Source organism: Paroedura picta, chromosome 1 (genome assembly GCF_049243985.1).
Source record: "Paroedura picta isolate Pp20150507F chromosome 1, Ppicta_v3.0, whole genome shotgun sequence".
NCBI classification, from domain to species: domain Eukaryota; kingdom Metazoa; phylum Chordata; class Lepidosauria; order Squamata; family Gekkonidae; genus Paroedura; species Paroedura picta.
The window spans coordinates 22685680-22713274 of record NC_135369.1 but is presented as its reverse complement, the minus strand read 5'-3'; the positions used below and the strand labels follow the sequence as shown (position 1 = coordinate 22713274).

The 27595-nt window shown below is 46.7% G+C and overlaps 1 protein-coding gene across 1 annotated transcript in view; it reads right to left on the bottom strand.

The window, feature by feature from the left end:
- The window catches only part of SMG5 (SMG5 nonsense mediated mRNA decay factor), a 37780-nt gene that overhangs the window by 9102 nt on the left and 1083 nt on the right, over nt 1–27595 (bottom strand). The window contains exons 2-17 of the mRNA XM_077327020.1: nt 25521–25619; nt 24552–24675; nt 22690–22846; nt 18908–18997; nt 18119–18208; nt 16563–16641; nt 15299–15424; nt 14270–14338; nt 13343–13551; nt 12268–12405; nt 7284–7994; nt 5062–5231; nt 3956–4031; nt 2206–2381; nt 1436–1594; nt 712–771 (exon numbers count right to left, since the gene is read on the bottom strand). Coding sequence (XP_077183135.1) covers nt 712–771; nt 1436–1594; nt 2206–2381; nt 3956–4031; nt 5062–5231; nt 7284–7994; nt 12268–12405; nt 13343–13551; nt 14270–14338; nt 15299–15424; nt 16563–16641; nt 18119–18208; nt 18908–18997; nt 22690–22846; nt 24552–24675; nt 25521–25619 — 2533 coding nt within the window. The remainder of the gene's footprint in view (nt 1–711; nt 772–1435; nt 1595–2205; nt 2382–3955; nt 4032–5061; nt 5232–7283; nt 7995–12267; nt 12406–13342; nt 13552–14269; nt 14339–15298; nt 15425–16562; nt 16642–18118; nt 18209–18907; nt 18998–22689; nt 22847–24551; nt 24676–25520; nt 25620–27595) is intronic.

Below are 27595 nucleotides of genomic sequence, written 5' to 3'. Positions count from 1 at the left end.
CCCCAGCAATCGCCCCCTAGAATCCCAAGAGTGGCCTTGAATACAGGTGGCCTCTTGGGAAGGAAGGAACCAGCTGCATGCAAAGGAATGTGTTTCATAGGAAGTTAATCAGACTGTTGGTCTCTCCAGCTCTGGACTGACTATCCCATTTAGCACTAGTTCCCAAGTATTTCACACAAAGGTTTTTTCCCAGGCCAAGTCCTCTTAATAGGAGATGCCAAGGATTGAAGTTGTACAAAAGAGGGCTGGCCGAATGGAATAATACAAACTAGAAAAATTCAACCAATTGGCCAGTTCAAAAATGTAATCTTTTTGGTTATAATTATTCCAATTTATTTACCAAAAACATTACATTTTTATACCAGCCAACTGGTTGAATTTTTCTAGTAAGGACTGAAGTTGCGCCTTTTCATGCAAAAACAGGTGTTCTACTCCTGAACGACAGTCCCTTTTCCTTGGAGAGAACCACAAGGCTCTTGTCTAAGCCCCAAAGCCATAACCTGAGCAAAACCAGTGCCATATTCTGACCAGCAATGGCAATGTCTCTCTTTGTAGCCCAGAGGATATGCCTACAAGAATGGCCTCCAGTCAGCCGGATGCTTTTCAGTTCCTATTCATAGTGAATACAAGCACCGCTTCCCCACACCCTCTTTAGAGATTTAATAGTGCTATCCATCCGTAGGCTACATTTCCCACCTGGCCCCATCATACCTGCAGCCGAAGCTGAGCCATGTCTCTCATGAGCCTGTTGCGTCGTGCCTCCTCAGCAGCCTAGCAGGAGAAGGAAAGTCCAAGTCAAATGGGCTTAAACGTGCCCCTAGTTTCCACGTGGTTTAAACCAGGGGTAGTCAACCTGTGGTCCTCCAGATGTCCATGGACTACAATTCCCATGAGCCCCTGCCAGCAAACGCTGGCAGGGGCTCGTGGGAATTGTAGTCCATGGACATCTGGAGGACCACAGGTTGACTACCTCTGGTTTAAACGATACCCAGCAGCAATTGGGGAGTGTTTCCTAAAAGTGGTCTCAACTGAGCCTTTCTTTATGTTACTAACTGTCCAGATTTATTTTACTAAATCTCAGGATCATTTAAGACGCCTTTACTTGAGCACCAGCCGATATAGTAATGTCCCGGCTCCTACATACGGGGGAAGAGCAACAAGCTCACAAGACTGGAGTCACACTCCTATGTTCTTCCCTATCACCCTTCTTAGATTCACCAGACAAAACTTCAGAGGGTTCTTGACTTTGCAAGGGCTAGAAAACTTGCATTGTACAAGACAGAAGTGGCCTATCTTGGGGCACAGGATTTTGTGAACACGCTGCTTCCTATGATGCAATCACCTGTTAACAAGTCTATGGCGTGGGGCGAGGCAGTCTGTCTGTCTGTCCCAGAGATAAGAGCATGCTCAGATCCCTTCCCTTGCAAAAGCTCACCATGCGGAACTGGGCCTGGGCCTGCTGCAGCAAATTGTCCTGCTCGGTCTGAGCGATGCTGATGAAGATCCCGACCTCCGAGTTGAACTGCAGGATGCTGCCTTGCAGGTGGGTGATGAAGTGTCCGAAGCTCCGGATGCAGCAGATACGAACCACTGACTGAGAAGGGGAAAGGTCAGGGGTCTTTTGAGCCAGGGAGCCAGCAGCAGAGCAAAGGCTCTCCTAGCCAGCTTGTGAAGGCAAAAACCGCCCAGCTAAGTCAGCATCATCAGAATTCCAGCATTACTCCCTTCACCCCGCAAGATGCTTCCGGGAAGCTCACAAGCCAGGTACCAAGGCAATAGCACCCTCCACATTGCTTGGCATGCCGAGGTTCCACTGGGCCTAGCCCTCTAGTATACCTGCCTCCTTTTAGTCAGTCTTTCAAGCCATCTGAGTGGCCAGCTGTTAACGTGCACACTCTGTTTTGTTCACACACACACTAGCCTCTCCATGGACTAGGATTTCTTTGACTCGGCAACCCATTATTTGCAATAGGTGATGACACTGGCCCACCTTGCAGGGTTACAACTGAGAAGTGGGGCTCCGAGTACCAAGGAAAAAACATGTTGTGAAACACCCAGATTATGTATAATAGCTCAAACCAGCACTTCTTCAACTTGGGTCTGCCCGTATTTATGTAGCTGAACAAAGGCTCTATACACCCTCACATTCTCCAGCTTCCAAAAGCAAGTTAGTTCTTTTTAACCTGTCTAAAGCCAGGATCTCACCTCCTCCACCTCTGAAAGCACAGGTCTGTCCTGCTCAAAATTAAACCTCTTGTGTGCATTCTTCAGTGCAGGAAGGTTACGGAGGGTCACGTCTTCCGGAAGGAGCAAGCAGGAGCTCAGGTCTGGAAGCTCACACCCTGGCAGCATGTTCTTCACTTCATTGCAGAAGACCAGCCCTGGGGGGGGGGGGGGGGACACACAGAGTAAGGCAACCTCCTCAACACTTACCATAGCAGCAGAAGACAATGCAGTCTTATCACAACCCTTCAAGCCTACAACAACTACCTGTCCACTCAATTTCTAATGCCAAGAAGAGGGTTTCCAACATAAATGTGTTAAAGGATTGAGTGACACATTTCCATGCCCAACACTGAGAGCCAGCATATCAGACCAGGACATGGTATACCCAAATTCCTCTGCCAAGGAAGCTTGCTTGGGCCAGTCATTCTCTGTCAGCCTAACCTACCTCAGAGGTTCACTGTGAAGATAAAATGGAGGACAAAAAACTTAAAACTGCTCTGGGGAGAAAGGCAGGGTACAAATGAAGTAACGGAACGAAAATGAGAATCACAAGGACTGACAACTTTGTTTTTACTGGCATTCAAGATGCACAAAACTCTCCAGCAGAAGACACCTGGTAAGTGACAGACCAAAAAGAGAAGGAGAAACTTGGGGTTCTGAACCCCATTTTTTACTACTCTAAGGAGTCTCAAAGTGGCTTACTTGGTTCTTCTGTTAGATTACAGCCCAAAGTTTTATTCAAGGTATAAGCTTTTGTGTGCAGGCACACTTTGTCAGATATGGTGAGTGGTTTCAATAATACTTTGAATAAAACTTTGTTGGCCTTAAAGGTGCCACTGGATTCAAACTTAGTTCCACTGAGAGCAGACAACTATGGATGGCTGTTGAGACTGGGGGTGGGGCGCCATAAGCAGGCATCAGAGGACTTGCTACGATTCTTTCCCTCCAAGTTTATATCTGAGAAGAACTACATTGCATCTTTGCATTCTTTACCACACCCCTCCCATCCTCTGACTAGGATAAAAGGACTCAGATCTCAGATTGTACTCCACTTATATCCGACAAAGGGGGCTTTGACTCTCAAAAGCTTCTGCCCTGAAACTCTCATTGGTCTCCAAGGTGCTACTGGACTGGAAACTAACAGAAGAACTAAGTGTAAATAAGAGCAGTGGTCCCCAACTCGTGGGCCACGACCCGGCGCCAGGCCACAAAGGCTTCGGCGCCAGGCCGCGGCTCCGTCTTCCCTCCCCCCCCCCGAAGTGAGAAGCTCGCCAGGCCGCGAGCAAATCGGCCGATTAGCTCGCAGCCCGGCAAGCTTCTCACTTCGGGAGGGGAGGGAAGAGAAGCTTGCCAAGCCGCAAGCTAATCGGCCGCTTTAGCTTTAGCGGCTGATTTGCTTGCGGCCCGGAGGGGCTGAGAGGGGAAGCCGCGGCCGCCGGCATGGCGGCGGCGCAAACGCGCATGCGCGGACTGCCATGCACGTGCGTTTGCGCCCCTTCCAGGCACAAATGCACGTGCGCGTTTGCGATGGGGCTGCCGAGCGTGCGCGGGCCCCCGGGCCGCCCTCTCTACTCACCACTCTGCAGAAGTCCACGGCAAGCAGAAGCTTGCGGACCGCTGAATAAGAGGACCTGCCCTAAACTCCAGATGGTGAAATATCAACAGTGCAGAAAGGGTTAAGGTTGGTGGGAGGTCAGCAATAATTAATGGTAAAACTCTGCAATGTTACCTGAGTCATGCAAGTCTCTCGCTGAAGGAAGCAGGTTCAGAAGGACAGACAGTCTGTTCCACAAACTCTGAGAGCTCTAGCGGGGATTAAAAAAAAAAGAATGTTAACAAATGGAAATCAAGTCTGAAACATTCAGTATAAGGACCCTGGACCAAGGAGACCCAGAACCATTTTCTTATGAAGACTCTGAAAGTTGTTATTTCTCAGCCTAGCTCCTCCTCACAGGGTAGTTGCAAGGAGGAACTGAGCTAGCTTCAAGCTTGCACTACAAGGAGCAACAGAAGATGGCCTCCAGACAAACATGGCCCACTTACACCAAAAGCAGTATGGTAAACTCAACCACAGGCTTTATTTGAAGGGCCAGAGGACCATGCAACCAGGGAGTGCTGAAGGTTCCCCTGCTCATATGGTCCATACCAGCGATGACAACCAAGTAGGAGCCCAGCTCAGAGAAGGGCTGTGAGGAAGGATGGCAGGAAGGAAGAGGATTCAGCATTCCCTTTGCTGCCCTCTCACCATGAACCTTTATGAGGTCTCATCCCAGCTACACGACCTGTCTGGACCAGACCTCTCCTTGAGATGGGCCTGGCACCAGTGCATGTAGTCTGGGCTACATTGATGCCTCCATGAGCTCTCTAACAAGTCAGGGAGAATAAGAACATGATACTTTTTTTAAAAGATCAAAATTGCAAGTTATGAGCAACAAGATTCCTAAAAATGGCAGCTTTTTAGCAAGCCAAGTTTCTAATAGTCCTGATTTTACTGGAGGAAAGTATGTGCGTATAAACTCCCTGCAATGGAGGAGGGGGGAGATCTTGGTATTTTAGGTGGATGTGGACCACACAAGGCTTGTAGGCTGCTCCACAAACTGCAATACCCTTTCTTATTGCCCCCAATCACATTTACCATTTGCCACCACTGCAGTATGAATTCCAATTTTAGGTGGGTTCAAAACACCAGGATCTGAACTCACAAAGGCAGAAGCAAGCAAATTTCATCACCAAACCAGGTTCCTGATGTGTCGTAAACTCAACTTGGATTCTTTTGGCAGAGTCTGAGTTCGTGGAACTCGCCCTCCTCTCCCCCTAACCAGCACACACACTCACCTGTGCGCACATGATGATCAGGTCTGTGTTTGTTCTCAGCCAGTCCAGGAAGACCTTGACAGTTGGCAGCAGCCCCTCGTTGGTGATGATCTCCAGCTTCTCCTGGAGAGAACGCTCGTTCCTGCAGGACTTGTTACTGGCAACACTTTCTTCTGACTCTGAAGCATCATCTGGAGACACAAGCAAAGTACATTAAAACACAAAAGGTGGCTTTGCAAATAATGGTGTTTGTATGTGTCTTTTGTTTAAAAGACAAACCTTGGTAAGATTCCTCTTTTCCCCTGCCCAGCAATATTGTCTAACATCCAGAAACTTGACCAAATTTTAATCAAGGTGAGGCAAACTTGTTTTAAAAGTCATTTATAAAGGGGAAAAAACATGGATACAAAAAGAAGGGAGAAAAGGATCTCTTGGCTTTCACTGCAATGCTTCATCCTACAGCTACTTTTGAGTTCAGAGAAACTGATCACCTTGGACGGCAACACTGTTTCCAGCCCCAAATCACCACTGCCCAGCGGCATCCCCCAATGTGGCATCCTTTTCAGAAAAGCAGGTGAAGTAATTTTTAAGGCAGGGCTTGTTACTGGCTGTCCTCTTTCAAATGCAAGGGTTTTTCACTGGAGGATCAGGGAGACTGGTGAGATGGTGTAAAAATATTAAAACTGATGAAATGTAAACACTGTGTAAATTGGCAGAAAATATTTTATAGGTGGAATTTGACACCTAAGGTTATTAGCAAAATGTCCAAACAAACTGATGGTAACTGTTGGAACTGTCAAGACGATATTGGATCTTTTTTCCATATGTGGTAGAATTGTAAAATGATCAAAAAGTTTTGGATAAAAGTTCACAATAAACTGCTAAGTATGTTTTAAGTGTAAGTCTGTAATAGATCCAAAAATACATGTTGTTAAGCATTATGCCCACAGATATCCCCAAACTGGGTGCTGAATTCCTCTTCCATGCAACAACAGCAGCAAGACTTAACATTGCTGCTGGCTGGAAGCAACAGCAGGCTCCCCACATGGACTCATGGAGCACTACATTTAGAGAATCAGCAGTAATGGCTAAATTAACAGATCTGGTCAATTTACAGAACTGCCGGAAGACTTTCAAAAACACTGGGATGAATATCTGAAATATTTGTAAAACTCTTTATTTCTGTAATTTTTCTGAACTGCTGCTAAAAAACAATTTAAAAATTTTTTTAAAGGAAGACTAGTGAGCAAATGTGTTCTCCTTATACTCAGTGTGTGGTTCCATTCCCCCTTCAGGATTTCCTTTCTCCCCAGCAGGGATGAGGAGGGAGATATTCTGCCTGGCCCTGCCTCCCCAAGCAGCCATTTAGGGGTGGTACTGCCCCATGTAGGTCATTGCAATCAGCCATGGCAAATAGGCTGGAGATCCCTGGGCCATGGGAAGTCCACTGGGCCTCATCCAGGGCCAGGGCTTTTTCAGTCCTGGCCTGGTGGAATGAATTCCCAAAGAGCTGAGTGCACTGCATGAGTTCATATCATTCTGCAGGGCCTGTAAGACGGAGCTATTCCACCAGGCCTCTGGTTGAGGTTGGGCGAAACAGGGAAGATCTAGCCCCTCCCTGGATTGTCGTTTTACCATCTTCCTGGACATACTGGCGATGGGGTGGGTATAGAGCCATGGGTGGAAGGGTTTTCTTATGGTACGGTTTTGTTCTTTAATTGTTATAAACCACCATAGCGTTAAATAAATGTAATTAAATAATAAAATATCAGGCACATGACCATTGTAAGCGGTCTTATTCCAAATAAACTATCAAATGTGTCTGTGACCACACATACCCACAAATTCAAGTGGGTACCGTCTTGCTCTGAAGCAGCAGAACAAACGTAGAGTCCAGTGGCACCTTTAAGACCAACACAGTTTTATTCAAGGCATGAAGAAGTGTGGACTTGAAATCTGCCATCAGTTTGTCAAGACGAAAAGTAGGAGGTGGCAGATACTACAACTTACCCTAGCCAATGTGCACCATTATTGATTTTATACTTACTATATTGCTGGTCTTGGACTGTAATTAAACAAAACAAGTAGGAGGTGGCAGAAAGTGAGCAGGGTGAGGGGCGACGATGAAGTCTTATTTAACCCACCTCTTGCAACTGTGGGGAACAAAACTGGGCAAAGGCCACTAACAGGAAATGCCATGTAGACGCTTCTGTCTGCACTGGTGAGAAAGCCCACACTCTTACCTTGCTCGGCCACGCCAGACTTCTCCACGTCCCCGTTGACACAAGGCTTGCTGTCCGCCACCTCCTTCTGGGCGGGCGGCTCACAGCTGGGCTTGAGGAGGACGTTGCTGAAGGTGGGGGCCAGTCGGAAGCAACGCTTGGTCTGGAAGAGCTGCGTGGACATGGCTTGGAGGTTGCTGGCGATGCTGGCGTCGCTGGTGCCCAGAGAGCCCGGCCCATTGGCCACAGGCTCCACGGGTTCCGCCTTGGCGATGCCAGGGCTTTTGGAGTCTACCAGCCTCCCTTCCCCACCCACAGGGCCAAAGGCCTCCCGGTCTCCGTTCCTCATGTTCCTGGCTTGGCCTCCGCCTTCTGCATCCGGCTCGTCCTCTATATCCTCCAGGTCTGAGCGGGACTCCTGGCTGTTCATGTCGGAGTCGGTCTCCATATCGAAAGCGGCCTCGGCCTCCTCGTCGCTCTTCTCGGAGCCCGTCTCGGAGCCGTTGCTGCCCTTGGTGGAGTCGGGGCTGGAATCGGAGTCGAAGCCCTCGCTGAGGTCGCTCTCGTCCACTTTCTGGGCATGCCGGCGGCGGCGGAGGCAAGAGAGGCGCGAGTACTTCTTGCCCCTTTTACTCTCGCTCTTCCGCTGCTCTTCGCTGGGTCGGTGGTTGGCCAGGTCGGCCTCGGCTTCTCTCTCGACGGAGTTGGACGTCTCTCTGGTCTCGGGCTCCTCTGCGAAGAGTACCCCAAAAGACAACTGTTGAAAATTTGGACAGCTATCATTCCTCCTACGCTTGTCTGTGGAACGTCCCCAAGCCAAATTAAACCTTAACACGAAGAGTAGACCTTAAGTAGGAGGACGGACCCAAGTGATTTCAGCAATGGTGATGCCTGGGAGCCACACAGCTTAGGGCGGCGGTAGTCAAACTGCAGCCCTCCAGATCTCCACGGATTACAATTCCCATGAGCCCCTGCCAGCGAATGCTCATGGGAATTGTAGTCCATGGACATCTGGAGGACCGCAGTTTGACTACCCCTGCCCTAGAGAGCCAGTATGGTGTAGTGGTTAGGAGTGTGGACTTCTAATCTGGCATGCCAGGTTCGATTCTGCACTCCCCCACATGCAACCAGCTGGGTGACCTTGGGCTCGCCACGGCACTGATAAAACTGTTCTGACCGAGCAGTGATATCAGGGCTCTCTCAGCCCCACCCACCCCACAGGGTGTCTGTTGTGGGGAGAGGAATGGGAAGGCGACTGTAAGCCGCTTTGAGCCTCCTTCGGGTAGGGAAAAGCGGCATATAAGAACCAACTCTTCTTCTTCTTCTTCTAGGGCTTGAGGAGGAGAAGCTAGCTCTCTTAAGAGCTGAACTGCACTGGGAGAGGGGCAGTCAGAATAGCCATGGCTCAGTAAGGGTGCCAACTGAGGCCACTGCCCTCAGTGTCTCCCATTACCTTCTTCCAGGACTCAGAGCAGGCAATGCTTGTTCCTGGGCATCTTGAAAGACAGCATGGCAAAACAATGAAATTTCGTCCTGTGACGATGTCGATGGGGCAAGTAAATGAGGCTAGTGTGGAGGGCCTGACCTCCCTGCTGCAGGAAGGTGGATATTAAGGTGGAAACAATGCCAATGCAACAAATAGGATACGCATGGGGGGGGGGGGAGACGAGGGTGGTGAGCCAGCTTCATAACACACCCGTTCAAACATAGTTCGAAATGTATGATGCAGACCTAAACTGTAGGCCCGAGTTAGATAAACAATAATTATAGGGGAAAGACTTTATCAAACTTCTTTCTCCAAGTACAATTATGTGTCAGAGAGCCAATTTTAGCCTCACAACAACCCTGTGAGGTAGACCAAAGCTACTATTAGTGCAGCGGCAGTTAGACTGCAACCAAGGAGCAAGTCCCTATTGGCCTGTAAGACGGAGCTCTTCCGCCAGGCGTATGGTTGAGGCCAGGGCAGAGTCCCGGCATTTCGAACAAGGATCCCCCCAAAATTTACTAATCCTGTTCCCTCCCTTGCAGAAAGACAACTTACCCACTAGGCTGAACAAGATGAGATGGGGATGCCTATTGCTGCCTGTTTTGTTTTTGTTTTCTGGTTTTGTTTTGATAAATCAGGAAGGTTTTATGGGGCTATGAGTTTCATTGTTTTATGATGTAAACCGCCACGAGGCCTTTCAGAGAGTGGCGGTCTATAAATCGAATGAATGAATGAATGAATGAATGAACGAACGAACGAACGAACGAACGAACGAACGAACGAACGAACGAACGAACATGTTTCTGAGTCAACATACTCAGGACAGGGTTGTAAGTTCATGGCTGACAACCCAATTCATGGATTCCGACAAACCAGTTTGCAGATTCCATGGGCAGCTTCAGGCAAGCTGCTGTTTTCCACAGCACCCCACTCCTAATAAGGAAAATTAAATGTGTTCTGAGGCTGAGGCTTTGAGACAGAGTCCAAGCTTCACACCCTGCCCAGCATGCAGGCCATGGAGGAAATTATTTTTACAGCACATAAAGCCTAAGCTTTTTTGCTGAGGAGCTTAATGAGAGGGGCAAGTCTTTTAGATCCCAGGGCTCCTCGAGTTCTGAAGTCTAGAAGAGTAGCCAGTATCTGGACACTGTGCATACTTTTCTGTATTTATTATAGTATGAGTTAATAACACCTGACAAAGTGTGCATGCAGATTATATTCTCATCCCATCTGTCCACTAAAGAACTCAGGATAGTGGCATGCGCAGTGCTTCACCACCATGCTACTTTCACGACAAGCAAGGTCTTTTCTAATACCCTAACTCAAGGCAACCCAATAAAACTGAAGGGACAAGAGGATTTGAAACAAGGTCTACTTCCAATCTTAAATCAGGGACAGCTGAATAATTGCAAGGGGGTGGGGTACTTCAATTCTTTGCCTCCCCACATCAGTAAAATAGTTTTAAACACAGTATTCTATGCAAAGACCATCTTCTTAATCAATAAAGGTAAAGGTATCCCCTGTGCAAACAGTTTGACTACCCCATGCAATGCAGCCTAATATCACATTAGCCTTTGGATCATATTCAACATTGTCCACCAGAACTCCTAAGTCCCTTTCACATGTACTACTATCGAGCCAGGTATTCTCCATCTTATATTTATGTATCACTCCTGTATCCTATGCAAGCACTGGGTCATGTCTGGCCCTTGGGGTGACACCCTCTAGCGTTTTCATAGCAGACTCAATACAGGGTGGCCTTGCCAGTGCCTTCCCCAGCCATTACCATTTTACCCCCCAGCAAGCTGGGTACTCATTTTACTGACCTCGAAAGGATGGAAGGCTGAGTCAACCTTGAGCTGGCTGCTGGGATCAAACTCCCAGCCTCATGGGCAGAGCTTTCAGACTGCATGTCTCCTGCCTTACCCCTCTGTGCCACAAGAGGCTCTTCGCTTAATCAATACCAGTCACAAAATCCAGCTTTATTTAGCAGGTAATTTGGGTTACTTTGGTACAGTGGATATTTGTTTGTTTTGATACACACAGCAGAAGCTGCTGGAAAAACACAAATGTAACAAATTTTCTCAGCTGATAGGATGCTGGCAACTTTTCCTCTCTTGCAATCTGATCTAAAGACTTGGTAGGAGAGGTTTTAGGTTTCCATGAAACCCAGGTACTCCAGCCTTGAAAGATCAGGCTGCTGCCAAAGAGGTTAAGAAGCTATGGGCTAAAAGTTAATTAAAAAGTAGCTGACGACTACTCTAAGCAGTGTTGTGCTGGGCTGTCATAATCCTCTTCTGTTAGATCAATAGCGCTTGGCAGCTTAAAGGAGCTTAACGCCACCTTCAGTGTTACACAAAACCCGAGACGTTTGAACCATCAACCAAGGCCACCAACAGACGTGGAAAGTTTTAAAACAAGCAGCAGCACAGGTGGCCTTCTGTATAGCAGGGGTAGTCAAGCTGTGGTCCACCAGATGTCCATGGACTACAATTCCCAGGAGCCCTTGCAAGCAAACGCTGGCAGGGGCTCGTGGGAATTGTAGTTCATGGACATCTGGAGGACCACAGGTTGACTACCCCTGCTGTATAGAATGCAGTCACCCTGCTGCATTTTTCCACATTGCAAAAGTTTTTTATCTGTAACTATGAAGGTTAACACCACTTGAAAATAAATCTTAAAACCCCCAGGAGGGACACTTTTAAACTTTTTTTCCCCAACAGGACACAGGACACAAGGTAAACCAAAGGATGAGGGGGAACACGGCTTTCCCATCTCCCTCAAAGGATTCCCTGATGTCCGAAGAAAGAGGGAATTAAGGAATGCCAGAGAGGCCGGCCAGGAATATGTTACTCATGGAACATCCCTACACTACAAAGCTGCATCTGCTTCATACCAGTAACTGCCCTCGTTTCCTGCAAAGGATCCTGAAAACTGCAGGTTGGTGTTGGGGATCCTTTGGCACTCTTTTGGAAGATGGGGCCTCTAGGAGTTGGAAGAGAAACTCACTCAAAAATACCCTCCTCCACTGATAACAACAGTTCCCCGAGAGGAGAGAGTGACAAGGCAGCCTAAGCCAGTAGCACAGATGCCCCAACTCTCGGATGTACATGAAACGATCCTGTCCCTGAGATCAGCAGCTTCATGCACTTTGTTACGTAAAATTGTGGGTAGTCAAACTGCGGCCCTGCAGATGTCCATGGACTACAATTCCCATGAGCCCCTGCCAGCATTCGCTGGCAGGGGCTCATGGGAATTGTAGTCTATGGACATCTGCAGGGCCGCAGTTTGACTGGCCCTGAAATTTATATTTTTTTAAAAAAGGGAAATTGATTTCTTGACACAAGAAGCTCCAGTGTTTGGGAAGGGCGCACATGACTGCAACTGAAGAGATGGCTCCCTTCCTCCAGTCACAAATGCTCTTGGCAAATCCTGTGAGCAAGAACTGGCGGTGAAGGACTGCCTGCTGAACCAGAAGGGAGAGGTCAAGATTCTTCCCAGGTGAACCCCTGCCCTTACCTGCGCCGTCGTTCTGGAAGGCTGGAACTGGGTTCTCGCCTTCTTCCAGTTCTGCCTGCAAGCGAATGTTGACATGGTTGATGAGGTGGGAGAAGAGAGCCAGTGTGAAAGCAATGGCTGCGCTGTACTGCTTGGAGCCTGCAGAGAGAGAGAAGGCAGTGTAGGAGACAGGCAGCAGTGGAGGAAGGGAGCCACGGAGGCCAACGGTGGGATCTGTACTGTAGCCGCCAACTCCACAGGGCACACCTCTGTATTCCCTGCTAGACCCAATGCCTTACGATTGGCCACTCGATCAAAACTTCAAAGGTTAGTGGAGACAGTATCCAAGGATTCTAAAAACTTTGTGTACGTTTAGGAACCCCTGTTTTCCAGCTGCATGACTACCTGGACTTTCAGTACACAGAAATGTGAACACCGGACACTTACAGCCCTGCGATTTTAAAATAGCTTTTATTCTAGGGAGGAGGCAAGCTACACTTGAGAACAGCTGTGGTAGAAAGCCTGCTTCACATACCAAAGTCGTTCCCAGGTTTCATTCCTGGTACCGACTGTTAAAAGATCCCTGGCAGCAGGTGCTGGGAAAGACCTTCCTGACAAAACCTTCGAAGACTTGCTGCTGTCCTAAGAACTGTCCTTGCAGGATCAGACCAATGGTCCATCGAAGCATCCTGGTTCACAGAGTGGCCAGAGGAGACAACAGCTGAGCCAGATTGTCTGTCTCCATAGAAGACAGCTTCCTATGAATGCCCATAGACTTGCCAGGAGGACTTCTAACTATCTCTGACACCTCTCCCATAATATTTGGGCTGATCCTTTGTTGCGCAGGGGATTGGACTAGATGGCCTGTATGGCCCCTTCCAACTCTATGATTCTATGATAATGCAGTGGCTCAAGGACAATCCCACACTTTCAATTCTGTTGTCTGAAGTTTCAAACGTACTGGCCCCTAAACTGGCAATTGAAGTAGGCAAGCACTCAGGCTGGCTGCAAGCAGCACGCTGACAGCAGCTGCACGATTCTGGAGGTGACTTGGCCTTTCCCCTAGAAGCACACATTACAGGGACATGCCACTTACCTGCCCTCTTGAGGCTGTGGACGCTCATCAGGCAGACAATGACCATACGGAAGATGAGGAGGTCTGGCAGGAAGGAGTAGCCGCTCTCGCATTCCTCTTCATCGTCGTTGGTGGAGCTCAGGTTGGGTGAAGAGGGCAAGTAGAACAGACAGAGGTTGAAATCCTCCAGGACTGACTGGCAGAGAGACGTGAGCTCAGAGTCCACAGAACTAAGTGTTGTGGGGTTGAAAGAAAAGACCGAGAAGGATTTTTTTTAACATTGCAAGGTGTTGTTACGAGAGTCAAAGAATGACTCCTGAAGCCCTTTCCCCTCCTAATCACATAGGTGTGTATGCTTCACTTGGTGGCCGTATAACCCCAGGAATAAGCTGTTTGAAACATTTTAAACTGTCCATATTGATAGTGTGTGCTCCTTCTCAGTGGAAGATGCAGGCAGTTCAGACCCATTCACTCACATGGGAAGTTCAATAACTCATCACATATAAATGGGGAGCAGAGCATACTTTACAGCAGGGGTAGTCAACCTGTGGTCCTCCAGATGTTCATGGACTACAATTCCCATGAACCCCTGCCAGCAAACGCTGGCAGGGGTTCATGGGAATTGTAGTCCGTGAACATCTGGAGGACCACAGGTTGACTACCCCTGCTTTACAGTACATTCAGCAAGCAGGACCCAAAAAGCCAGGGGGGGTGTATCAGCATAGCAATGAGAGGCCTCTTTCAGACCTAGGACACCTAATAAGCACAACCAACCCAAATGTACCATGGGAAGACATCCCAGATTTTTAGGCACTTTTTCACATGGAAAAGTACCAGGTTTCAATTTTCTTGTTATGCTAATCCCTGACCTTGACGGACCAACCAATTCAGGAGAAGGTAGCTTCGTGCGCTCAAGTTTATACACAAAGAAAGATTCCAAACTCTTACCTGCTCTTTGGCTGCAGGAGGCTATGCAGGTACATGAAGCTCACCAGTAGCCTCTTAATGTCTTTGCACCTATGTATGTGTGGGGGGAGAAGAGCACGTCATAAATACGTAGAAGGCACTGTCCTGGGTTTAGTGGCCTGGTCACATGGAAGAGGCATAGAAAAGGAGAAGAGGGACTTAAAAGAGCTTTAAAGGCAGAAGCCAGGGAAGAGACATCATGGGTAGAGATGGTAAAGTGCCATATTTGGCAACACCAAAGGCCTCATTGCCCTGACCTGGATAGCCCAGGCTAGTCCCATCTTCTTAGATCTCAGAAACTAAGCAGGGTTAGCCTTGGTCTGCATTTGGATGGGAGACCACCAAGGAAATCCAGGGTCATTATGCAGAGTCAGGCAATGGCAAACCACCTCTTTCCTGGAAAACCTCACGGGGTTTGGGGTTTGCTGTGATTCGACTCCAAAACCACCCCTAACCTGCTAGCTGACCATTTGCCACCTGTCCTTCTCATGAAATCTCACAAAACATCATCAGCTGCAATGAAATGAGCTGCCTTACCACTCCTCTCTCTGACTGGAAACTGTGGCTGTAAGGACAAACAAGCAGTGTTTGGAATACAGAATGTTAATGTTAACTATTAATGAAGTGTCAACGATCAATAATGTTAAATTCTATGTTTGCACAGGCTCCCTTATACGGGCTCTTTGCCAACCCTTGTGGCTCTGAAGGTGGAAGTAGTTTTGCTCTTTGATTAGAAAAGGTATCAGACCTCTGCGAAACTCCAAACGTCTATGCACAATTCAACTGAAATTTAGCTAGGCTATAGGGACAGTTGTGTGTGGTAAATTGTCAGATAAAATGATCTGGCGGTCCCAACCCAGACCAGGGACTAACAACAAGCCATGTGAATTAGTATTTGGGGAATTATTCAGCTCCTTTCTACTAAGCTTCTCTTTGAACGAGCCAATCAGAGTCTGAAATGGTCTTGGGTTTTTGGAAATTCAAGGTTTGATTCTATAAAAAGCCTCTTACCTCTTTTTGCTCGGTGACAGTTTCCTGGTTTCGCATTTCTTCAGCTGGTGATACATTTTGGCAGCCTTGTCATAGAGACGTTTGAGGTTCCCGTAAGCACCTTCGAAGGACACTTCAGACTGGATACTGAACAAGCAAAGGGTTCCACAAAACAGAACTGTTAGTTCCTCACAGATGCCTTGCTCCATTTACTTTTTTTTTCCAGAAGAGTTGTACTCCAAACTATAGAATTAGCACAAATCAAAATAGTTCTGTATGTACTTGGTTCTTTCATATGACACATCCCTAAAGAAGAACTGAGAACTCTGCAAGGCATGAATATCTTTTCAAGCACTTTTGGTTTCTACAGCTTCACGTTTTCACGCATATGGACAACTCCGTCTCAATTAAACCTCTGAATACCAGATAACAATGGGCAAAAAGGGATGTTGAACATTCGACAACTAGACACTGCTGTGGAAACAGGATTCTGATCCAGAAAGGTCAGCAAGGTACTTGCAACATTTTTATAAGGGTGTCTGTTCAATACGAAGATTTTAGGCACCCAACTGAGCATATGAATTGGAAGAGGGTGCAAAATGTACTGTGCAGGGAAGCTCTAAATTACAGGGTTCCACAAACCCAGATACAAACAGTGACATCCACCGCACACCAGTTCTCAGTGAACTGAAAAGGATTCAAGGGAAAGGTCTGTCTGCCTGCCTCTCTCTCTGAGGAAACAAGAAAAAAGAGCAGAAGAAAGGAAGCCATTCTAGCATTCACCACCTCTATACCCCCGTTTCTAGTGAGGGAACATCCCATGTCTTCCTTCTGCCAGAACACTCAAGGGGAAGGGCAAGGATCTTGAGAAGCCACTACAGGAAAGAGAGTGAGGCTGGTGGTGACTACCGTTGATAATGCTTGCTCAGAAAGCATAGTTAAAATACTGTAGGTATTTTATAGGTATTGTGTAGCCACAGTGAGCAGAAACAAGGCTTTCTGGGTATCAAATTTGGCACTCTGAGAGGAGCGGCACACTTGCAGAATATATATATACACATGTCTCTGCTTTTCACTAACTTGCAGAAAGATTTTGCAAACTGCCTTTTTACTTGTGGCCGAGGGACCATCATGCAGGCCAGACAGGTTAGGCAGCTGCCTGAGCAGCATTCCAGTCCCCGTTGCCCCCAACGGTGGTATTGCACTGTATTACACACAGAAAACAGTTTTAAGGCCCATGGACAACAGGAAAACGTGAATGTGCTCTCTGCATGAAATGACTTACCAGCGCAGGTAGCAGTAGGTGGCTTCCACGTTGTAGAATTTACTCCCAGCCAGTGTCCCCAGCTGATTAAAGGGCATACCTGATGCAACAAGGCAAGGTAAGAGCGATAATGAATTTGATCATGCATAGAAACAAAACAGGACATTTAGTTAATGCAGCCTACCCATAAAACTCAGGAAGAAGTTCATAGTGGAAGGAGCCATCCTCATATTGATGCAACAGTCTAGGAAGACTGTGAGGGAGCCAGTGCCCAGTAAAAAAAAAAAAAAGGAGGAGGGGGGAGATAGGACCCGTTCAAGGCAGGAAAGATATACTGCCTCACCGGGGTGCAATTGGAAGGCAAAACTTTCAAGGACCCGCAAGTGGCAGGAGAGGATCAGAGAGCTTGCTGTTGAACTATTAGGAACAAGAGGTCTGAACAAGTCTAGGATGTGCAGAAACATGGCTGATAAAGAACGTGGAGCCGACTATTTAATAAATATAACTACAATCTATTCACACACAGTGGCTCCCCACAGGTTACTGACCGGCACCACACGTAGCCAGCTTCAGAAATCTTGCGTTTGCTCACATGGGACCCCAGCAGCTCATGTCTATTAGGGGTCATTATTCTGCATGGGTTTATCGGCCATGAAGGTAGGCTCTACACTCTTCTGACTTGTTCCGAAGCAGAATGAACACAAAGCAGCGGTCAGATCCCTCTCCTTATTATGCTCCCCAGCTGCTGGCCCTTTGCCTTGCTTTGGGATCCTGAAGAGGCGTTTAGCAACTCCAATGCTCCAAGAGTCGAAAGTTCTGGGGCTGTTCAGCCTGGAGAGGGAGGGCTTGAAGAGGCCCTCTGTCTACAGCCTCCTTAGAAGGGAAAGCAAGTGAGGTGCACAAAATGCTGAATGGGGTCCTTGGGATAAGGGGCTAGGCTGGAACCTTGATTTGGTTGGACTGAGCCTCCCAGGCCACTAGTTCACTACCCCGCATGTCAGAAAAAGAAACAACTTGTCCTCAGTAGGAGCCACTGCCAGATAGGCAACGTGGTAGACAATCACAAAGGGTGGCGGTACAGGAAGGGTGAGGCAGGAAATTCTGCCCTGTTGATCCTGGCACCCTGTGGAAACCATGCTGTGACTGCTGCTCGTGAATTAATTCAGCAGATTTTTTTTTTGTAAACAAATTTGATTGAGTGGTTCATGGGCAATAAAGCAGGACTGAAAACATTCAGAGAGAGAGAAGAGAGGGGGAAAGACGAACAGCTGCAATTGATTGCTCAGAAATGCTCAGAGATTTCAGCTCAACCTTGTAAAACAGTTCCCTTTCCCCTAAAGGCACAACCCATCAACAATACCTAACGCTAGACTAACTTCGTAACTCCCTTGCAGCTTTGTTACCCATGTGCCTTACAAGCAAGCAGCCTCCTGAAAACCCTCTTTCTGTTTACATCCCACTTCTCACACTCAGACACTTTGCACTTATAGAGATGCTATACATCAGCCTCCCTTTCACCCCCCTCCTAGCATTACAATAAATCATCTTTTAGAAAGGAACTCAGCCTCCGCACTTACCAATCTGGGGGGCAACAGAAAGGGCTTGATAGTAAAACCTCTCAGCCAGCAATTCTGTGTCCACACCTGCCAGTTCATTTTGATACCGACCTGAAAAGGAATATCCAAATAAGATTATTATGATTCGCAATAAAGCAGAGGCCTAGAATTGCAAGGTCAGGACAAGTGAAATCATGAACTTTTACCCAAAGAGCTCAGCAAATTTGCTTCTCTATGCAGTGAGTAACCTTAGAGAAACAAATGCTGCTTCATTTCATTAAAACTAAATAAAATCTCAAATAATACCTGAACATAGCATGAGAACCCACTCACTCTACATGGTCAACCCTTGCTGCCAAAACCCAAAGAGATTCAGGCTTCGGAGAGTTTTCACAAGGTGGTGGATTAGCCCAAGTCATTTACGGATTAATAACCCAGAGTCTCAGCTTCTCCTCTTCCAGCAGCCAAGAGAACCAGTTTGGTGTAGTAGTTAGGAGTGCGGATTTATAATCTGGCATGCCAGGTTCGATTCTGCACTCCCCCACATGCAGCCAGCTGGGTGACCTTGGGCTTGCCACGGTACAGGTGTTCTGACTGAGCAGTGATATCAGGGCTCTCTCAGCCTCACCCACCTCACAGGGTGTCTGTTGTAGGGATAGGAAAGGGAAGGCGACTATAAGCCACTTTGAGACTCCTTCGGGTAGAGAAAAGCTGCATATAAGAACCAACTCTTCTTCTTCTTCCCTGCAAGTCAGTCACAGACTGCAAGCACCAGAAGGGTATCCACTTTTACCTCATACTAGCTCTCACCTAAGTCTCCAAGATAAACCAGACAGCGGTGGCAGGCCATCTGAGCCCACTCCATCTCCTTCTCCGATGCAGACACAGGTTTCTTGCAGCCTAGGAAAAGAGTTAATGTATGAATTAAACCACCTGGATCAGCCATAGACCAGGACACCAAGCTGGCTTCAGCAGCCATGTGCAAGACCCAAGCATGCCCACACAACCACCCTCAATAACCCTTGCTCACATAGCCAAGCACCAAGCAATTCCATGATCCCCCAAGCAAGACCACACAGTGGTAGAATCAGCTATAGCAACAACCACGTCTTGCTCTTAACAAAGGAAAAATCAAGCTTGAAATCACCTGTGGACAGTAATCCTACAGAAGGTGAGATCCTACTGCGGACAAGAAGAGGAGTTTTGGTGCCATGCTCTGCATAGCCCTATTCCCATGGCTATTAGAATAAACAATGCAGAAATCAGCCATGTACTTATTTCCACTGCATAATTCTCAGGCTCTTCTCAGATCTTTTGGTGCCTGAAATTTTATTGTACACAAAACCCTGCAAGTTTATTCTGATAATTTATGGCATGATAATCTGCTTTAAGAGCCTCTTGTGGCACAGTGGTAAGGTAGCAACATGCTGTCTAAAGCTCTGACCATGAGGCTGGGAGTTTGATCCCAGCAGCCGGCTCAAGGTTGACTCAGCCTGCCATCCTTCCGAGGTAGGTAAAATGAGTACCCAGCTTGCTGGGGGGAAAAACGGTAATGACTGGGGAAGGGAATGGCAAACCACCCCGTATTGAGTCTGCCATGAAAATGCTAGAGGGCGTCACCCCAAGGGTCAGACATGACCCGGTGCTTGCACAGGGGATACTTTTATTTTTACCTAATCTGTTTTAATGGGGTTTGTGCGTGTATTTTACATCTAATTTTAATTGTTTTAATGATCCATTTTTTGTTTCATGGGCTTTTAAGATGCGGTTTATTATGGATTTTTTTGTTAGCCGCCTTGGTAGCCCTTATGAGGATAGAATGCTCTTATTTTTCCAAAACTAACCTCCCAGTGATGATGGCTCCCCTAAATTCCCATACTAGGAGGAAGGGAGGCTTCACACTATGGAATGCTCGATGACAATGACTGGCAGTAGATTTAGGAAAGACAAAAAGGAAACGCTTCTTCACCTGATGATATAACACTAAGCTTGTGGAATTCATGATGACAAAAAGAAATTAGCTTAAATCACCAATGGTTATTCAAAGGAACCGTTTTGTGTTCTCAGGCAGAATTGCAGGGGACAAACAATAAGGAAAGGCTGTAGCCTTTGTGCCCTGCTCATAAGTGCCTGTGAAGCATGAGGCCCGGTGCTGCTGGAAACTGGATGCTGGGCGAGATACACCTCTGGTCCGACCCAGCAGCCTTGTGAATAATTCAATGTGCTGCCAGTCTCAAACATGAGTCTCCCTTCAAGAGTGAAAGGTTGGAAGTCCATATCCGGGAAAAATTTTGTTCAAGGGAAATAGAGTAACCATTGCGGGATGGTGAAGACCACCCCAGGAGGCTAGTCAAGGACTATGGGCAGCTGCTGCCACAGGAGGTACCAGGTTTAGCGGACCATCCGTCTGGCGGCTTCACTGCTGCAGCAGGACCTAACAGCCCCTTGTATACGATCGTGATCACTAGAAATAGAAACTGCAGCTATATTTGATTTTTTCCAGCTGAGAGTTTACTTCCCAAGCCGAAAGAGTCCCTTAGCTCTGCTGAAGCTGCATTGCCCTTCCTTCACCAGTACAGAAACACACAGGCAGTACAGGCCAGTTCCAAATCATTACAAGAAGATGGGCAAGACATGAAATGTATAAAATGGCTGCAGCAGCCAAGAGTATAGAACTACACATTTTACACCTGCACACCACCTCCTTTTAAAAACGCTTTACACTTGGAGACCGTTGGAAGCGTTGCATAACAAAGCCATCTCTGAAACCTTATCAATAGTGGGGACACCTCTCCCACCTGCTTCTGGGTATCAATGATACTTCTGAAATAATTTAAAATTCACAAGGATTGTTCAACAGCTTAAAGCAGGGGTAGTCAAACTGTGGCCCTCCAGCTGCCCATGGACTACAATCACCATGAGCCCCTGCCAGCGAACGCTGGCAGGGGTTCATGGGAATTGTAGTCCATGGACATCTGGAGGGCCGCAGTTTGACTACCCCTGGCTTAAGGGATGCAAAATGCATTTAATGTGTCCAAGAACTCCAGGGTCTGGAAGTCATTCAAAGGACTCTGGCAGTTCTGCAGTGATGTCAACGAGATCCTCACGGCAACCGTTGCCAAGGACACCAGATTTTTAGCGCATCATTCAGGGAGACAAGACACAAGGCAATGATAGACTTTCACTGTTCAAGAACTGAGTGTGTCCAATGCGAGGGGCTCAGAACACCATCAAATCTATTACAATTTCTTTCCAACCCCACCTGGGAAGGCATAATTATTCCCATTTATTAGACATTTGTAACTACAAATAATCCTAATCTTCTAATGGGTAGGATTCAAAGGTGGCCTTCTGCAAGAATGCACTACAACCCACACAAATTGTCATAATTTTCCATCTGTGGACAGTCCCCTTTATCACTCCTGAAGAATCCAGGGACCTCAGCTAGACTTTGGGGAGTGGGGAGCAAGAGAGAGAGGGAGATGCAAAAGGGAGGGATCTGTTTAGTTCCTTGGATCCAGCTCAGTACAATCTAAACTAAGGCTATGCAGAATTAACACAACTGATGACCACAGCATTAAAAAAAAAATCCTATTCAATGTGAAGCCAAGTAAGAACTTTTGAGCTTGAACTTAAATAACCCAAATTTAAGGCAACATGAAGAAATCTACATCAATGTTCAAATAGTTTTCAAATTATTTCTCATCTCCAGCACTAAGTTTCCGCTGATTGCCAACATGTCACATTTAACACAACACTGAAAATATCTGCAAGCAGGCCTCCTGTTGTATACTTCTTACTCCAAAAACCACTAACCAACTTCCAGTCTCATACAACCATAGCAATAGCATTTGGTTTAATCAAACATATGAGATTTTCTTATTCAGGAAAATCATGAGGTGCACAAACTAGCAGCAGGGCCAGAGAACTGTAAACATCAGGCATATGTTCATTCTGAGGAACAGAAGCCCAGCAGAGGGTCCCTGAGTAACATCCCAAAGAAAGATGTTGCCCTCATACCAGAAGATTTTTTTGCTTGCAGAAAGTGGTATTCAGGCTCTTTGGGGCTTTACCGGGAACAGATCTTTGAGGGGGGGGGGAGCAACCATAAACACTCCCAGAAGAATGGCACACAAAATCCAGAGCAAGGCCAGTCCCAAAAGCAGTTGGCTTGAAGGAGTCAAGTGACACATATAATAAAAAGGCCTGCATATCCTGGGCTGCAAAAGCATCAGGGTGCAGTTCTTTCCCATCCTTACCTAGCAGTTTCTTAAGATCTTCATGACACTGATGCTGGAAGCTGAGGGACCTGCATGAACAAAAGACGGGCCAGTCCAAGAAAACCAGCTCTCCTCCCCATCACCTTTCCCTTCTGCTCATGACAGCAAAAATCCCATGGGTATCTGAGAAGAGTCATCCCAGCTCCCAGTCCTCAAGGCTTCTCCTCAAATTCCACAACTGCCAGCATCAGTATTTTAGGGCTTAACCCAGGTCTTGGGGGGGGGGCTAGTGGGGAAAGGAAGTGGCAAAAAGAAAACTCACATCCTTATGAGTTTACTCTGTAGGATACGAACCAATCCACGCATACCAACCTATCAGGGGATCCGTTACATGTGTCCAGTCAATGCAGCACTGGAGCTCGAGCTGATAGTGAGACTGAATGTAGAGGAGAAGATGCTGGTAAAACCCGATGCCAGCAATAAGGTGAGTACGGTAGGCACACTCCAGGGTACTGCGACTGTGAATGTGCTGCGGGGGATGGAGAAAGAGAAAGTCAAATCACAATACTTGTGCAGGACAAGGCATAGTCCCAGATTAGATCAGCGATAATAGACATATTTTGGTCCCTCTATGCTGCCTTCTTACAATTGTCACATGCCTGCCAGATGATAGTTTGCCACTGACTACACACCTATGTCTGTGGGTCCCACATAAGAACACCTCAGAAGTAAATCCATATTGGACTGTACCACTGCCAGGGCTCCTAAATCAACTCAACTAGCAATTCTTGTGGTTCCAGCAAAAGCTATGGTTGCAGGAGAAAAATTATTTCTTTGTTTCAAAAAGATGTATATCATTTTTTTTGCATCCTCCACAAGTCAATCACTCTTCTGAACAGAAGTAGTTTCTCTCTTTTAAGCTTGGCTTTTAGAAGTAGTGCCAGAATTTCTACAAAGGATTTGGGGTTTCTCTCCAAAGTCTAGTAGTACTACGACATTTCTTGCCCAATGAAACACTTGCAGAACACACCAGCAGTATTTTTCCACCAGCAGTCCTGCTTCCACCTATAGGGAAAGCCTATAGAGGAAGAGGAAAGCAACTGTCACTTCCTTTTCTTCCTGGAGAACTTCAGAAAAGGAGAGGATGGGCAGTTCCCACAGGCACTTTCAAAAGTCAGCATGAAAAAGCACTTCTAGCACCTGCTGCAAATGCCCAGTGCAAAGACAAGCACACATCCTTTCCCCATGCTCTCTCCACAAGCCAGAGTTCAGCAGGTAAAAGGTAAAGGTATCCCCTGTGCAAGCACCAAGTCATGTCTGACCCTTGGGGTGACGCCCTCTAGCGTTTTTTATGGCAGACTCAATATTGGGTGGTTTGCCAGTGCCTTCCCCAGTCATTACCGTTTACCCCCCCCCCCCGCAGCAAGCTGGGTACTCATTTTACCGACCTTGGAAGGACGGAAGGCTGAGTCAACCTTGAGCCAGCTGCTGGGATTGAACTCCCAGCCTCATGGGCAGAGCTTTCAGACTGCATGTCTGCTGCCTTACCACTCTGCGCCACAAGAGGTAAGCTAGGCCAAAAAAATTACGGACCCATGACCGCTTTAGACTGCAATGGCAACTTGCATGTCTGAATGCTTCCCCCATAATTAGCACACCAGGGAAAAGACAACAGAGACAAAACATCACCTTGCTATGCTATATTTCTGTACACAAAAAATGCTTTTTGTAGAGAGGCACTGGATTGTTCAAGACTTTGCCTTCAGTCTGAACTGAAACAGCTCAGGTATAAACTGAGGATCACCATCAGAAGTAAACCAAAGTGGAAAGGAATGATGTTTTAACCTTTCTTGGGATTGCTTGAGGCAACAGAGGGTAGGTGGGTGATACCGTCACCAGACGTAATAAATGCTGAAGTGGAAGAATCAATAAAGGGCAGTTGCAGCAATAGCAGCAAGGAGAACCAGAAGAGCTACTAGGAGGGGCAGAGGGAGCCCTGCAAGCAAAAATATTTCTGTATTCGCCTACTCCTTCATTTCCATGCCTGCAGCCTTCCCCCCCCTTACTCATAAAAGGAGCAAAAAAATTCCTGTGATTAGGGTCACACCAGCAGCTACTGTATGTGTTCTGCAATCAAGTCCAGAGACGCAGCTTAACAACCCACTGCCTATTCTGCCCTTGCTGATAACTATACCAATCAATCCCACCTTAGAACAAAGGTACTGATAACCTGCCTTCTTATTTGTTTTAATAAGCTGGATGACCTCGTAGTAAACTTTCCTCCAGAGCAATTCCTCTGCTTTCCTCCCATAATCCACTGGGTGCAAGAACATCAGTTTCACACATAATTCGCGTAACCTGGGGAAGGGAAGAAAAGGAGGGAGCATTATACTATAAATTTGGCCCACAGGACCAGTGCAAGCCATTAACAACCTGCCACAACAGGGATGCATCCATGGTCTCAAGTTACCCACCTTTGCTACAAAACCTAGTTGTAACAAACTAAGATTTCTAAAAGGATGGGAAGGGAATAGTAATGGGCCAAGAGACCAGAAGATCTCCATGTAGGCTGGTAAATAAACCCCTTGCCTAATCATCCAAGGAGGAACTGCTTCCAATAGCTCAGAAGTTTTAGGAAGAGCTAAGGCAACATTTGTTTCAGAATTCACCGGCATAATCCCCACTGATGGAATCTGCATGGGAAACTTTGATTCTCCCACCAGGCTCTTGACAGCCAAATATGATTAATTCAGGCATGCATTTATTTTATATATCCCACCTTGCAATTTTCAAGAGCGAATTCAAATCAATACAATAATAGACTGCCAGTATTTATATCAAGTTATCAGCAAAGAAGCCAAATTACATCTTTCGGGATTAAACCATTTTACAGGCCCAAGTTAACTTGCCTTGCAAACCTCAGACTATTCCAGCCAGTGCCATGAATACCAAGGGCTTTTCTTGCAGGTAATATGTAGATCCACTATGTGAGTGGTTTGGGTGGGGGATTTGAGATCTAGAAAAATAGGCTAGTGCTTTTTGCACATGGCATTTGTAAGGCTGCTTCTCATTCTGCGAGAAAAAGCTGGCTTCCTGTATCTTGAAAACTGACAGTGAACCAGCAAGATACTGTGCTGGAGGAGGCATGTCGCCTCCTCATTAAGTTTCTGTACCACGAGAAAAGGTTAAATCAATGTGCTTACTTGTTTCTCAGGCTGATGTTCTCTGGTTTAAATACTTCTTGATAAGCTGCCTTGTTTCCAAGAATGAGATCCAATCTATGCACTGCTTCTACCACCGCTCTACAAAAACACACATTCAAGTCAGGAGGGTATTGCTTTGGAAACTGCATGGGAATTCTATACTGCCTTGATGACTTGTACCCCTAGCCACCAAAGGCATCCAGACATTCAGGGATTTGCAGTGTGTCACCCCACGACCCCCAAATTCAGTAATCCAAGACATCCATGCTTCTATCAGGAAATGAAGGATTCCACGACACTGCAATGAAACACACCTTTAATCATTTTCTCTGTATTTATTCCAGGATAAGAGTGAGGCAAAGCCCCTCACTTGGGAACACTGTTCAGACATTTGCAGATTCCTACAAACATTCCCAAGCCCCAGCATGTTCCACTGCTGCTTGCAGTCCGCTGAAAATGCTACACCTGAGAAGGGTGCCACAGTAACCTCTAAATTGGTTTCTGGGCTTTTCATTTTGTTACAAGGGACTGATTAAAACAACAACCCTTCTGGAATTTAATTTCATTATTTGAACTGTCAGTCTCTAGAGAACAAAGGCCCTATCTCCGATTATTTGTAGCCAAATCCTGACTAGACACTACAGGGCTGATTCTTCCTTTGCTTCTTCTGACCTGTGCCTTTCCATGATGACTAAAGGAGGGACCAGATGCTTACAAGCTCCTACTGATCGAAACCAAAGGCAGCTTAGCATCATATAGATAAGACATATACATACTGTAAGAATAAATTCTTGCAAGCCACTTGTTGGCATTGAGAGGTATTAGAAACCCTGTTCTGTGTACATATGTACATTAACAACATGAGAACAGTGTTAAGAGGCAGCATACTCAAATTAAGTCCCCTTCAGGTATACAGGTTTTGTTCAGCCTTTTAGAAGAAAGATGCCCCACAGGCCAAATTGAGCTTAGCAGCAGGATAGAACCGAGAACCACAGGGCAAGGCTGCTGAATTTCCACTGAACAACTGGTGGGAAGACGCAGGGACCACATGCCCAATATTCCGCTCAAATGCCCTATTGACAGCAAGGCAAGGAATATTGTAAACAAGGCTACTTGGAACCAACAAATTCAATTGCAAGGTTAGGTGGAAGTGAACAATACCATATACAAATAGTATATTCAAAACACGTGCGGGGAAAATATGGGGCAGTGTATTAATCACCACTAGTTCTATGTACAAGCAAATCGGTTCCATCTCTTAAGGGAAGCCTAAGTACAGAACAGCAACGGCAAATGACCTTCACCATTTGGTATTCTACCACACTTAATAGCAGCATGACTTTGGGTGTTAAGAGGTTGCTTTTGGGCCTGGCTGGTGCACTGACATCTGATGCTGGGCTTGCTCATTGGAGAGAAACAAATTAGATGCCACAGTCTATTTTAAAAAGTGATGTTGCATGCCAAACTCTAGGGACACAATCCAATTACAAGCGTTTTGCCATCTTTCCTGTTCCAGAACAAATTGCTGTCTCACACTTGAGCCCATGCTAACCAGAGGATGTACTGCTTGTTCAGCCAAGGATTCAGCAGCCAGCCCACTTACAGACTCACCAGATGAATTTGGAAAGGGTAACTTTTTCTAACGCACTCTAAACCCATTTCCTTCCCCCAAAGACAAGCATGGCCTGCATAGTGACAGTCAAATGCCTCATCCAAATGCTGTTTTAAATGACATGTCAGGAAGGAAAGAACCATATCTTTATGGAGTAGAATGGTGGTGGCAGAGGGCACTGAAATGTTGCAGTAATCAAGAGTCTTGCTGCACCTTATAAATTAACAATTGTATTTCAGGGTAAACTTTCAAGGCACATCAGACACTCAGATGTGGTGCTCTACAGAAGCGGGTGGAGAAACAGCATGCTATAGTGGAGTATCAAACTAGGATCTGGGAGAACCTGGTTCAAATCCCCAACATGACAAATAGCATGCTGAGTGACTCTGGGCCAGTCATACTAGCCTTCCTCACAGAGTTGTTCTGAGAAGAAGAAAAATGTGAAGGCCCACATTGGGACACA